At 41.2% G+C, this 12557-nt stretch overlaps 1 protein-coding gene across 13 annotated transcripts in view; it reads right to left on the reverse strand.

Annotated features, from left to right (window-relative positions):
• anks1ab (ankyrin repeat and sterile alpha motif domain containing 1Ab) overlaps nucleotides 1–12557 on the reverse strand; it is a 440627-nt gene that overhangs the window by 296117 nt on the left and 131953 nt on the right. For 12 of the 13 annotated variants that reach the window (XM_086011497.1, XM_086011496.1, XM_086011499.1 and 9 more), the window contains 3 exons: nucleotides 6106–6402; nucleotides 3124–3199; nucleotides 1099–1200 (listed from right to left, as the gene is read on the reverse strand). In XM_086011497.1, coding sequence (XP_085867623.1) covers nucleotides 1099–1200; nucleotides 3124–3199; nucleotides 6106–6402 — 475 coding nt within the window. Of the gene's footprint in view, nucleotides 1–1098; nucleotides 1201–3123; nucleotides 3200–6105; nucleotides 6403–6849; nucleotides 6946–12557 lie in introns of those variants that run through there. The other variant, XM_086011503.1, reaches the window with a different exon arrangement.

The following is a 12557-nucleotide window of genomic DNA, read 5'->3' on the forward strand; positions in this document are numbered from 1 at the left end:
CCTGGTGCTGCTGCCTTGATATCAGCTTTTCCCCTCACCACTTTTACATGCAATGTTAAGACATTCTTCACTTCCCTCACTATCCAAAACATCTGTCTTTGTCTTTTGTTGGAGAGTAGCAGCAACCACACATGCTGGCTCACTAAAAGTAGCTAAGTAACAATCAATTTATATTATGCAGTTGGCAGCAGGAGAGGAGTTGCAACTGGCTTGAGTATGCCTTTTTCTCTGCGATCTCATATTCCACTTGCCTACTGTTACTGAATTGCAATGGAGGCTGTCAATTGGTGTTTTTCAGAAACAGGTGTCACTGTCTTTGCAAGCTCCTTTAGTGATAGCTGTTATCTCTAGCTTTTAAAACATTGCACGTTTACAGTGCATGATTGCTGCCAACTTCAGTAGTTACACTGGCAGCAAACACATGCTGTAAATGGGGTGCAAGACCCACCTTCACATATGATCCTCTTTTTTTTTTACAGACACTGTTTTATATCTACAACCAGTGCTGCTCCGCTAGACCACCAATATACAGCAGTTGTGGAGTGGGTTTCCTGTTGCTTCACAGCCGCAACAGTATCAAACTGCAGGACCCAACTGCACACAACACCAGATTTTAACATAGACATTTATTTTAAGCAAACATACACACCCACATATAAGTACACTTGTTCTTGTAAAATCACTAGAATAGAAGTGAACTTCAAATGTTTACTTCAAAGAGTTGTAAAGTGTCCTTTTAACACCATGGAAGAAGCAAAGTGGTAGTTTAACAAGTTGATAGTCCAGCACACTAATCTGGAATATTAAAATTCCTGGCAGTGAAGTTTCGAGCTCAGCCATGCCACCAATGGGGAGTTGGGCTGAATTGACTTGGAGTATTTCCCCAAAGGGAGAAAATGGGAAGTAAAACAATTAAGAGGGCAAGATAATCCTGACCCAATCTTCTGCATCATCTAGCATCAAAGAGCATGGACAGCAGATGCCTAAAGAGAGATCATCTGCTGCCTCCTGTTACCCTTCCCCACAAGGAAAAGGTGAATTTTTTTTTAAATGGAAGGTAATAAGCTTAAGATGTTACCAAGAACAAAGGCTTTGTACCTTGAATAAGAGTTGCTATTTCTTTACTCTTCTGAGCTGGATGTTCCTGCACGATTTCTAATGCTGACTTCCCACGGATATCTTTAATATTAACATCAACCTCTGTCAAAAAAAAAAGCAATGTTTACATGCAATCATCTGGTCAGGAATTCTTCATATCTTAATTATGCAGTAGTGCTAACTAGGTAGTCATGCATAAAACAAGTGTCTACCATTAGAAGTTACATTTACTGTTGCGCAGAGAAACAAATCACTTCCTCTTTGGAGAGGGGAGATAAATATGTAGGCAACTCTATTTAGTAAGTCTCACAACTTTGAATTACAAAGCATCACATTTTTTTGGTCAGTCAAATGAACCTAGCAATGCGTTGATAAATTCCAATGCAAGATAGATTTTTGCATAAAAGTGCCTTCTGAAAAAGGATTCTGAAATAGTTACAAGCTGCAGGAGGTCGGTGACCCTCCCAGGCTGGCCAATGGGCAAGTTCAACCAGTAGCTCTCGAACACTGCAACTGAGCATACTGTAGGGTGTGAAAGTTGAATACAATATTGCAGCTTTAGGCCATAATATTTTGAAATAGTTAATCGATGTTATGGAATGTCTGAACAGATTGTACTGTATGAGAAAGTAGCCTGTAGAAACAAAAAAAATAGCATGGAAATGCCCTTGGGAAATGCGGAGGTATGTGGACATGTAAATGGGGTAGCTCTTAAAGTTCAATAGCCTACAGAAGGGGAAAGATTATACTGAGTCAACAGTAGTTGATGTTTACCAGTGTTAATTGTAAGGATTCAGACTAATGTGTTTAAACTTCATGGGAAAACTGAGAAACAAAAGGAGTTGCAATAGAGCTGTCACATAGCAGTGATATAAAGGGAGCGAGTATACAGCTAGAGGTGGAACTACAACAACTACTCCACAGAGGAAAGAAGACCGCAGCTGACATAGCTCCCAGACAAAGATAATAACTATGTTCCGTCGGTAAGGTTACCATAGCAGAAATGTAGCGCAGTGTCCGCTTACTGCTATGGTTATGTTGCTGACTTTGTTGGTACTTGTAGCCTGTCATGAATAAAGATTAAATTAATTTTAAAAATGTACGTGTAGTCATGTCTGATTTGACAGCCCTGAACAGAAATTATATCGAGGCACGGTACATATAGTTTTGGCTAACAATGGCGCCCTAGCTGTGACTTCAGACCACAAAGCTGCCCCGTGGGGGTACCTGGGGTCATGATGCGGTGCCTGTTGGGTAGGGTAAAGGAGTCTGGTGAGGGGCTCTCTGGGCAGGTGCGGTCGATACCCACAGCCAAGTGACTCGTATGTGTCTGGGTTAAAGTGCAGTCAGGCAGCTTGTGCTGAAGTCATACAACTTGGGCTGGGCCACCCAACCTAGCATCGAACGGTAGAGAGGATTATATAATTAAATTTTTAATGTCTAAGGAGATAGGAGACCACAATCTGATCTGGAACAGAAAACAAAAAGCCTCTGTGCATGCAGGCAGTATACATAAACTTTTAAGTGAGGAATTAACCGCCCTGAATCATTGCAAAAAATTAAAGTGGGGAAAATTAGGTAAAGAAGAATCGTTAAAAATATTTAGTAACAAAAAAACCAACAGTCGGGATGTATGAGAGACTTGCCGTTAGCTTTTCTTTACAAAGCTGAAATATGTTGGAAGGAACTGGTGGAGGTTGGAACAATGAACTCATGCAACAACAAAAAGCTAGATGCTGTAATGCGAAGATGGCAGTGTTGGTCTTCGGGAAGAAGAAAATCAAAAGGGCTGAAGGCTCTTTTTCCAAAACTATCTTGTGATCATCTGACTACTAAGTTCTGACCAATAGGTATGCAAAATAAAAATAGCTAAATAACAAATGTCAGGATTTATTTCTGTTTAAATCACTTGTATGAAGGCCAAACATTATTTAGGTGCATTATTTGGAAAACATTAGCCACAGTCTATTAGAAAACCTATGTTTGATATCTTGGGTTTAAGCAACCAGAGATCCAAGAACTTACCAGATGCTAGGAGTATCTGGACCACATCAGTCTTCCCAAACAAGGCAGCCTCATGAAGCGCACTACCCTTCTCTGTCTAGTGTTTGGGGAAGGGGAGAAAGGAAGAATTCTGTTTCAATTTAGACAATAATTACTGCTCCCACCCAATCTTTACAAACAAGTTGCCAAATTTTGCAGTCAAGATAAAAGTTATGAGCACAACTGAGTTTGCATTTATAATTTTTTTTTTTCTTCCTCCCAAGGCCAGCACGGTGGCATAGTGGTTAGCACTGTTGCCTCACAGCGCCAGGGACCCGGGTTCGAATCCGGCCTCGGGTGACTGTGTGTGGAGTTTGCACATTCTCCCCGTGTTTGCGTGGGTTTTCTCCGGGTGCTCCGGTTTCCTCCCACAGTCTAAAGATGTGCGGGTTAGGTTGATTGGCTATGATAAATTGACCCTTAGTGTTAGGGGGATTAAATACATGGGGTTACGGGGATCGGGTGGGATGTGTCTCGGTGCAGGCTCGATGGGCCGAAATGGCCTCTATCTGCACTGTGAGGTTTCTGTGATTCTGTGAAGGCCCCACTTCTGGAGGCCATGATTGTACTGGATTGTATACTAGTCAGAAGTGCTTCATGCCCATTCTTACCTTGCTCATGTGGCTATATAGAGTGGTCAGCTTATTCAACTAGAGGTTATCACAAGCAAGCACAATCCTGTCCCGCCCACTGTTCACACAAATACCAATCAGGGGTTATTTGATAGCTATTGAGAGAAAGAACCCTATTCAATTTTTACCTCCCTAGCCCTGGAATGAGAACCCCACAGATGCCTCAACTGAGATTAGCACAGTAAACAGAGATTAAATCTAGGATACTGCAGGACTGTACGGCTCAGAACCACTTCAATTACTCATTGAATCATCTACAGTCGCAGGAAAGCACCAAACCCTGAAAAAGTTTGTAGATAACTGTAAGGAAAGGGTTAATCAGATGAACTTGAAGCGTATTAATGTAATACTGCTATTGATTTGTCTTTATATTGTACTATATTTTACGTGTATGCCTAAGTACTATTGCATGCTTAATAAAGCTATGAACACTTGACCTCATTGTTTCAAGGACCTTACTGATTTTCAGGAATAGTTAGAACATCTAATCATGAATAAAAACCATCCAGTAACATATCCACAATAATATCAAAGTTCCTGTTTGTCACAATTTAGTCATGCTTTGTGATATTGTGGCATACCTGCTTACATTACTTTTACTTGGTAATGTAATAAATCCTTGCTAAAATGACCATTTACTTAGATTTCATGGCACTTCAGTACTCCCACCATTGGTAATGAGTCACCAAGCTCGGCACACCATTTTTTTCCCTCACTTCATTTTCCTTTCTCCACAGGCAAGTTGTGTTTTTAAGTTTAAATTTCTTTAAATTTTATATGTATTAATTGTCATCCCTTGAAGTCTCTCATCACTGCTCCCAGGTACTGTATGTCTGGCCCCCTGTTGGTCTCCGTGCTCTGTCGACCTTCCTGCGTTGCACCTGCCCAGTTGAGTTGTCCCCACAGCCTCTGTCTCTCAACTTAAGCCAGCCTTACTGCTGCTCCTACCCTCCTTTGCTGCCCCTGCCCCCTCTCCCAGCCTTCCCCAATCACCTCTGCTGGCTTTTGCAGCCTCTCCTAGACCCTTCTTGGCTTCTCCTACCGTTTTTGTTTCTGCACACCCACCACATCTGCCAGTCTTTATAGCCTCTCCCAACCTTCGTTGCCATCCACCTAGGACCTGCGCCCCCGGCTCTTTTGTTTTAAATAGTAAATAGTCTATCCCAGATTCCACCATCTCACTACTCTATTTAAAATGCAAAATGGTCTAAAACAAACAAAAACAACACTTCAGCTTCTCCGCTTTTCAGACTTTACCTTTGTCCTCCATCCCCACTTTCCTCTAGTTCGGTTTCCCTCTCCACTGCTCTAGATCCATTATCTTTTAACAGACATTCTTTTGACCCGCTTATTTTGCCAACTGGGCCCCATTTCCCTCCTTGCAAATCCACATTTTACATTTTTAATACGCCTTTTCACCTTCCAATCCTCTTTACCCAGTTTCTCTCTCACCGCTTCCCTCTAAGTAACTTTACTTTCTTTCCCCTCACAATATTTCCCATATTAAATTACCCAATCCTAGCTCCCAACTTACTCTTTCAACCTGCAGGCAACTTAAAAAATATCTATAATACTCCAACCACACTCCCCTTAAAAATATGTGGAAGACTCATTCCACTTGCCTCCATGCTCCTCCTCCGCCTTTGCTCATGGTACTCCTTTCCTGCTCATCGATAAGAGAAAACTGTTCCGCTATAGTATATTTAAAAACTCATTCCTATAGCACACACTTCCTCCCACACATCAGACATCACACTTTACCAAATCTACTGACTCATCATAAGCAATACCACAGGGGATCAGCTAGTGAGGTAAAATAACAAGGAGGCAAAGCAATACATTGGCACTGTGCATTCGAGAAATTTGGGGTCCCACAAAGCAAGAGGACATAGGTTCCATACCCCATTGTGCTGAATTCCTGATCTACAGCTATGCTGTGCGAGAAGGTGTCAGTGAAATCTAATTGGACGTAGTCACCAGGTTGCTTTTGCACAGTTCCTGGTGATCAAATAAGAAAACAAAAAATAAAAATGGCCAGAATTGCATCTTCTCATCATCATTAACAAGCCCTGTTGCAGTGTGTTATGGTCATCAAGTAAGGACACAGTCAGTCTGGGTTTTAATTGTACCCATAGCCTAATAGTGCACTGACGCTGATCGCCCCACCTCATGTGGAAAAATGACCACTCCTGTAAGTTACCACTACCAAAGGAAATATATCTCATTATTAGCTGCACCTTGAGGAGGGGTAAGATGAGAAAACTGAAGGAAAAACACAAAAAAGTCACCATTGGTGTTTTGTGCCCCTAAATACAAACACCCTGGCCATTACCTGATAGTTAATGTCCATTCCTGCTTCCAGAAGGACTTGCACTACTGCTTTTTGCCCATTTCTTGCTGCCAAGTGAAGCGGCGTGTGTTTCTTGGTGTTACAGCTCAGCAGGTTTGGGTGGGCAGTTAGCAGCATTTTCACCACCTCCAGCCTCCCATATAATGCAGCCAGGTCCAGTGGTGTTTCAAATTTGTTGTTTCTCATTGTAGGATCTGTGAGTTCCTCAAGAAGAACTTTTACAACATCTGAGTGACCATACTGTGCTGCACAGTGCAAGGCCGTCTCATTGTCATTGTTCTGTTACAAAAGGGATGACAAAGTGCACAAAAATGATTAAAAAGCTCAAGATATTAATCAGAATAAGCCAATTAATGGCATGCACTCACAGCTCTGTGCTATCCTAACATAATTATCCTACTACTATAATTGGCAAATTATAGTATTTATAGAAGTATAATCCATAGCCTATATGTGTTCAAGCTTTCCAGTTATTTCAGAGAAATGTGGCCAGTTTTAAAATTATGCAAATAATACTGTAATGAGGATAACAGTGGATCAGATTCTGTTCACCTAGGAAATCAACTCTGCATTAGTGGATATAAATTGCATACCGCCTTGTTATCTGGCTTTCAATTTCTTCAAAAAAAATAGGTAAATACTTCGTTTTAAATTAGGAAAGTTTTAACTGATTAGTTGAAGAAGCTGTAGCAAGGCAAAGCATTAGGTTAAAAATGACATGCTTACACGTTTTCTTCAAGCTTTAACTAATTAAAAGTGATGAAGTTGATATCCCTTCATACAAGTGAAAGGTTAAAGAGACATCGCCACTCAGGTTTAGTCGCATGCTCCAGAGCAGAAGCCAGCACTGCTTTTACAACATTTCCATAGAGACAAAAAGAGCAAAGAGAAAATAGAGTCTAATGCACATGAATAAACAAAGACTGAAAACAACCATATCATTTTATAGAGTACAAACTGTAGTTAATGGTAAAAATCATACAATATCCCACATCAAGCTTTTTCAAAGAGCCAAGAAGAGATTTATAAATTCAGTTGTAAGAGAGGTTAAGGTGATGGAAATTATATGACTTTGTAAAACTGAAAGTATTAATATTTTGTGCGCATATTCTGAAACCAAACACTCAGTGAATTAAAAGATACAGTCGAACAGTGAAGACAGAAAAGTGAAAGATTGAACAAAGTCTTACAAGTGAGCGCCAAATCAGATTAGAGTGCAGGATTTAATTGAATTGATAAAAGCTAATGTTTCTATAATCCCAAACATTTTAGTTTGTGTTGTTACCTTGTACATGCAAAGGATTAACCCAAAATTTAAACAGGAAAGGGTTATGACACAATTTGGATCTTGCTGTAAAAAAAGACAGACATTCTCTGGGCTATTTAGTTGGAGATTAACCAGAAAACAAAAGGTCAGCAAACTATCTTTAATATAGCAACAACACAACCTGTATTTCTAGCGTGCCTTTAACGTAGTAAAACGTCCCAAGACGTTTCACAGAAGCCTTGTCAAACAAAATTTGACACCGAGCCACATAAGGAAATATTAACACATGAGAGGTAGGCTTTAAGGAGCATCTTAAAAGGAGGAGAGGGGAGTAGAGAAGTAGAGAGGTTTATGGAGGGAATTCCAGAGCGAAGGGCCTAGGCAGCTGAAGATATGGCCACCAATGGTGGAGCAATTAAAATCAGCGATGCACAAGAGGCCAGAATTGGAGGAACACAGAGATCTCAGAGGATTGCAGGGCTGGAGGAGGTTAGAGAGATAGGGAGGGCCGAGGCCATTTAAAAACAAGGATGAGAATTTTAAAATTGAAGCATTGTCGGATCGGGAGCCAATGCAGATCAGCAGGCACAGGGGTGATAGGTGAACGGGATTTGGAGCGAGTTAGAGTATGGGCAGCAGAATTTTGGCTAAGCTCAAGCAAAGCATCAGTTTAACTCTCTTTGAGCATTTGAGATGCAGCTTTACACCAACTATTCTTTAAAGGCAGCTTACTTGATAAATTACAGCTACCCATCAAACCGAAAGCTCAATTTGTATATTTGTATCTTAGATAAATTATTTTCAAACCATTGAATTATAATGCTTTACGATTTATGCTGCGCTTAAATTATTTAGTTCATGAACATATAGTAAGGCATGAAATTAATTGTGAAACAGCCATACATAAATGACAGTGTAGCTACATAAATACACATACACACCAACATACATATACATGAACAGGACAAAATACAAAACTTGGCATCAGCTTATTGCACTAACAATTCACATGAAATCAAATACAAAAAACAGAAGTACAATACTGTACTAATGCGTAACAAATGAAAAAATCAGTATGACTTAATGAATTTAATCAGTAATTTCCTTCATTCCTTGCTACAATTCTTTTTTAGTACAACTTGTAGGTTTTACAATGAAGTCCATAAAACTTTGATGTGAAGTGCACTGATCAACCTTAAACTTCACTGTGTAATGCTCTGCTCCGTCCAAGAATCCTGCCCTGCCTCTGAAGGTACTTCATGCATTCTCAATAGGTGGTTTAGGTCTGTATTTCAATGTGTTTAAATGGGGTGAGAAAACACGAATAGGTTCTCCATGGAAATAGATCCAAAGCACAAGTAAAAGTGAAGTACAGCAGCTATCAAACATTGGCATACAAAACAATTGGGGTTGAAAAAAACATTTTCAAATGGATTGATATTACTATGTTGAGTCTTATGTACTCCATTCTTCCAGTAACCAGTATTGTTGGTATTATGGTCTCAGGATACAAGACTGCATTGTCATATCCTACATCGTAAAACTAGCTATACTGATCCAGATGGCACATTTTAAAAATGGCAAGAGGAGTTCTTTCTGTGCCAGTTAATACATTAAAAACTGCCTTGCATTTTAGCACGAGTCACTGTGAAGGTGCTGTATTTATTGGCTCGTTTATCAGTGAAACTCAGTAAAGATTATAGAACAGAAAACTGTGGAATACCCAATATATTCTGTAAATGTGAAAGACACACTAACTCAGATTTAAGTAATGGGTTGGGCACCATTATATATTCCATTTAAACAGGCGTTTAATTATTTTTCTTCAAGTTTTGATAATTTTGGCTTTAGTGGGCCATTTCCTTTCGTGCAAAGGGCAGTTAAAGCTCATTTCATATAAGCTTCCTCTCATCCCTTTCCTTGTCCAAATGGTCTTACCCTGAAAATCTCCTTGTGGGGGTGAAATTCTAAATGCACATGGCCACAATAGCCTCAGGTATGACGTGTACAAGTGAGTAATGAACCCACGATGAACATTTAGTTCTCAAACTACATACAAAAGTCTAAACATGTCTTGGCCAAATTTGCCGTTAACCACTTACAGAAAAATTTCCCTTGAGCAGCTTCAATTCCGTATCATTGCTGCCAAGTGCCCATACATGAAAAACGGACAACTGTTCGAAAGGGAAGAGTCCTAGTTAAGAGGTTTTACATCACAGCATAATACCTTAAACAGGACTTATCAAAACATGTATTGCATATAAAGTTTATTGTATATTTGTGTTGCTAATTCAGTTATTGTAAATACTGAATAGTCTACTTCACACTCAGCTCCTGACCACTAGTTACATATCCTTGCCCCACTATTTGCTGACATTCTTAATGGCCATGGTGTGGAGATGCCGGTGTTGGACTGGGGTGGACAAATGTAAGAAATCACACAAACCAGGTTATAGTCCAACAGCTTTATTTGAAATCACAAGCTTTCGGAGCGCTGCTCCTTCGTCAGGTGAAGTGGAGAGATGCATAAAAACACAGCTTATATAGTCAGAGAATAATGTCAGATGTTTACAGGTAATCTTTCTAACTGCCATTTATCACACCTCGGCAGAGAGATAATCACAGCAATCAAAGGTGTAAATGGTGTCCAAACAGGTCAGTCAGGAAAACATTACATCAAAGAACAATGAGGTGGGGTCACAAGGGGTCAAATGTTGCAGATGCTGGGGTCTGTATGAAAAACAAAAAAAGACAAAAAACTTTTTTTTTTTGCTGGCTATATAAGCTGTGTTTTTATGCATCTCTCCACTTCACCCGATGAAGGAGCAGCGCTCCGAAAGCTTGTGATTTCAAATAAAGCTGTTGGACTATAACCTGGTGTTGTGTGATTTCTTACATTCGTAATGGCAACCTTTTTTCCCTCCTTCAAAACCATCATCAGCACCGCTTGCTTCAATGACCATGCTTGACCCTCCATCCTTTCCAACTACCACCCCATTTCTGATCTCGTCTCCAAGGTCCTTGAAAATGCTGCTAACTTACCAGCTAAGTTCTCAGTTCTCCCATAAATCTCTGCTTGAATCTCCTCCTTTCAGGTTCCACTGTGTACACAGCATCAAGAGTGCCCCGGTCAAAATTACCAACACATCCTCTGTGACTCTGACCATGATGTGCAATCATTGCTTATCCTCTTTGACCTCTCCAAGGTGTTTGACAAAGCTGATGACACCAGTCCCCCGCCACCTTGGTAGATTGCCCTAAAGTGGCTCCACTGATTCCAACCCCAAATGCAGTCAGTGAACAACAACAACTACTTGTATTTATATAGCGCCTTTAACGTAGTAAAACATCCCAAGGCGCTTCACAAGAGTATTATAAGACGAAAAAATTTGACACTGAGCCACATAAGGAGATATTAGGGCAGATGACCAAAAGCTTGGTCAAAGAGGTAGGCTTTAAGGAGCGTCTTAAGAGGAAAGAGAGGCGGAGAGGTTTAGGGAGGGAATTCCAGAGCTTAGGGCCGAGGCAACAGAAGGCACGACCGCCAATGGTTGAGCGATTATAATCAGGGATGCTCAAAAGGGCAGAATTAAGAGGAGCACAGATATCTCAGGGGGGTTGTGGGGCTGAAGGAAATTACAGAGTATGGGAGGAGCGAGGCCATGGAGGGATTTGAAAACAAGTTTGAGAATTTTGAAATCGAGGCGTTGCTTAACCAGGAGCCAATGTAGGTCAGCGAGCACAGGGGTGATGGGTGAATGGGACTTGGTGCGAGTTAGGACGCGGGCAGCCGAGTTTTGGATCACCTCGAGTTTACATAGGGTGGAATGTGGGAGGCCAGCCAGGAGTGCGTTGGAATAGTCAAGTCTAAAGGTAACAAAGGCATGAATGAGGGTTTCAGCAGCAGATGAGCTGAGGCAAGGGCGGAGGCGGGCGATGTTACAGAGGTGGAAATAGGCGGTCTTACTTATGCTGCGATATGTGGTCGGAAGCTTATTTCAGGGTCAAATATGACACCAAGGTTGCGAAGTGTGGTTCAGCCTCAGACAGATGTTAGGGAGAGGGAAGGAGTCGGTGGCTAAGGAACGGAGTTTGTGGCGGGGACCGAAAACAACGGCTTCGGTCTTCCCAATATTTAATTGGAGAACATTTCTGCTCATCCAGAACTGGATGTTGAAAAGCAGTCTGACAATTGGAGGGGTCGAGAGAAGTGGTGGTGAGGTAGAGCTGGGTGCCGTCAGCGTACATGTGGAAACTGACGCTGTGTTTTCAGATGATGTCACCAAGGGGCAACATGTAGATGAGAAACAGGAGGGGACCTCCAGCAATAACTTTTTCTCCGGTTCTCCACTCCATCCAACAGTCACCTCTGGTGTATCCCAAGTTTACATTCTTTGCTCTCTCCTTTTCCTGATTTACATGTTGCCCCTCATTAGATATGGGGGCAGTTTCCATGTATATGCTGACAAGATGCAATTCTATCTTTTCACCACCATCTTTGACTCCATGTCTATCTCTATGTTGTCAGACTTGCTATCAAACGTCAAGTCATGAACTGAGTGAAATATCCTCCAATTAAACACTGGGGATGCCCGAGCCATTTTATTTGGCAGTTGCCAAAAACACTGTACCCTATCCATGAAATCCATCTCCTTCCTCAACTGCTCACTTACGACTGAACCACATAGTGCAAAACGTTAAGAGTTCTGAGGTGTGGGACTAAATTGGACAGCTCTAAGAGCTGACTCAGGCGCGACAGGCCGAATGGCCTCCTTCAGTGCTGCAGAATTCTATGATTCTAAGCTTTCAGCCATCTTGGTCCTCTCTGGAGCTTCCTTCCAACAATCTTTGAGCTATGCTGAGTTAGCTAACATCCTCTAGGACAACAGTAAAGGAGGAAAAATTGAGTTCAACACTTCCTGGGCTTAAAAGGGGACAATTTGTCAGCAAAGGTTCGCATTCTGGTTGGAAAGTACACACATATGATCATGAGGTGAAGGCAGATTCAGCAGTCAAATAGTCTGAATACCAATGTTTAGGCTCATACATAAAGAATGGTTACTTGGGCAAGGTACCAGAGAGCAGCTCGCAACCAGAGAGCTATAGCCAGCAGAGGTCAACAGTTCAGGAGGGAAGACTAGAAAATTGGGGAAGGAAGGCCATATTT

This window comes from Somniosus microcephalus, chromosome 18 (genome assembly GCF_052327205.1).
Source record: "Somniosus microcephalus isolate GS21.2 chromosome 18, FLI_Smic_1.0, whole genome shotgun sequence".
Classification (NCBI taxonomy): Eukaryota; Metazoa; Chordata; class Chondrichthyes; order Squaliformes; family Somniosidae; genus Somniosus; species Somniosus microcephalus.